This window comes from Bison bison, unplaced genomic scaffold (genome assembly GCF_000754665.1).
Source record: "Bison bison bison isolate TAMUID 2011002044 unplaced genomic scaffold, Bison_UMD1.0 scf7180017864460, whole genome shotgun sequence".
In the NCBI taxonomy this organism is placed as follows: Eukaryota; Metazoa; Chordata; class Mammalia; order Artiodactyla; family Bovidae; genus Bison; species Bison bison.
This window is the reverse complement of record NW_011495022.1, coordinates 4763643-4764006: the sequence shown is the minus strand read 5'-3', so window position 1 is coordinate 4764006 and position 364 is coordinate 4763643. Positions and strand designations below refer to the sequence as shown.

The 364-nt window shown below is 60.2% G+C and overlaps 1 protein-coding gene across 1 annotated transcript in view; it reads left to right on the top strand.

Moving 5' to 3' along the window:
* Positions 1-364, top strand: part of HOXD4 (homeobox D4) — an 18755-nt gene that overhangs the window by 1972 nt on the left and 16419 nt on the right. The window contains exon 2 of the mRNA XM_010859789.1: positions 141-364. Within this exon, the coding sequence (XP_010858091.1) occupies positions 141-364 (224 nt within the window). The remainder of the gene's footprint in view (positions 1-140) is intronic.

The following is a 364-nucleotide window of genomic DNA, read 5'->3' as shown; positions in this document are numbered from 1 at the left end:
GGGCGGGAGGCAGGGAGTAGTGGGCCAGGAGGGAGCGCAGGGAGGGCCCGGCCTCGGGGCGCGCCAGGAAGTGAGTGCCGGTGGCCAGGGGCCTACCCCGAGGTCGGAGCTGACCTTGTGTGATCTGTTTTGTCTCTCAGTGAACCCCAACTACACCGGCGGGGAGCCCAAGAGGTCCCGGACGGCCTACACCCGGCAGCAAGTCCTAGAACTGGAAAAAGAATTTCATTTTAACAGGTATCTGACGCGGCGCCGTCGGATTGAAATCGCTCACACCCTGTGTCTTTCCGAGCGCCAGATCAAGATCTGGTTCCAGAACCGGAGGATGAAGTGGAAAAAAGACCACAAGCTGCCCAACACCAAA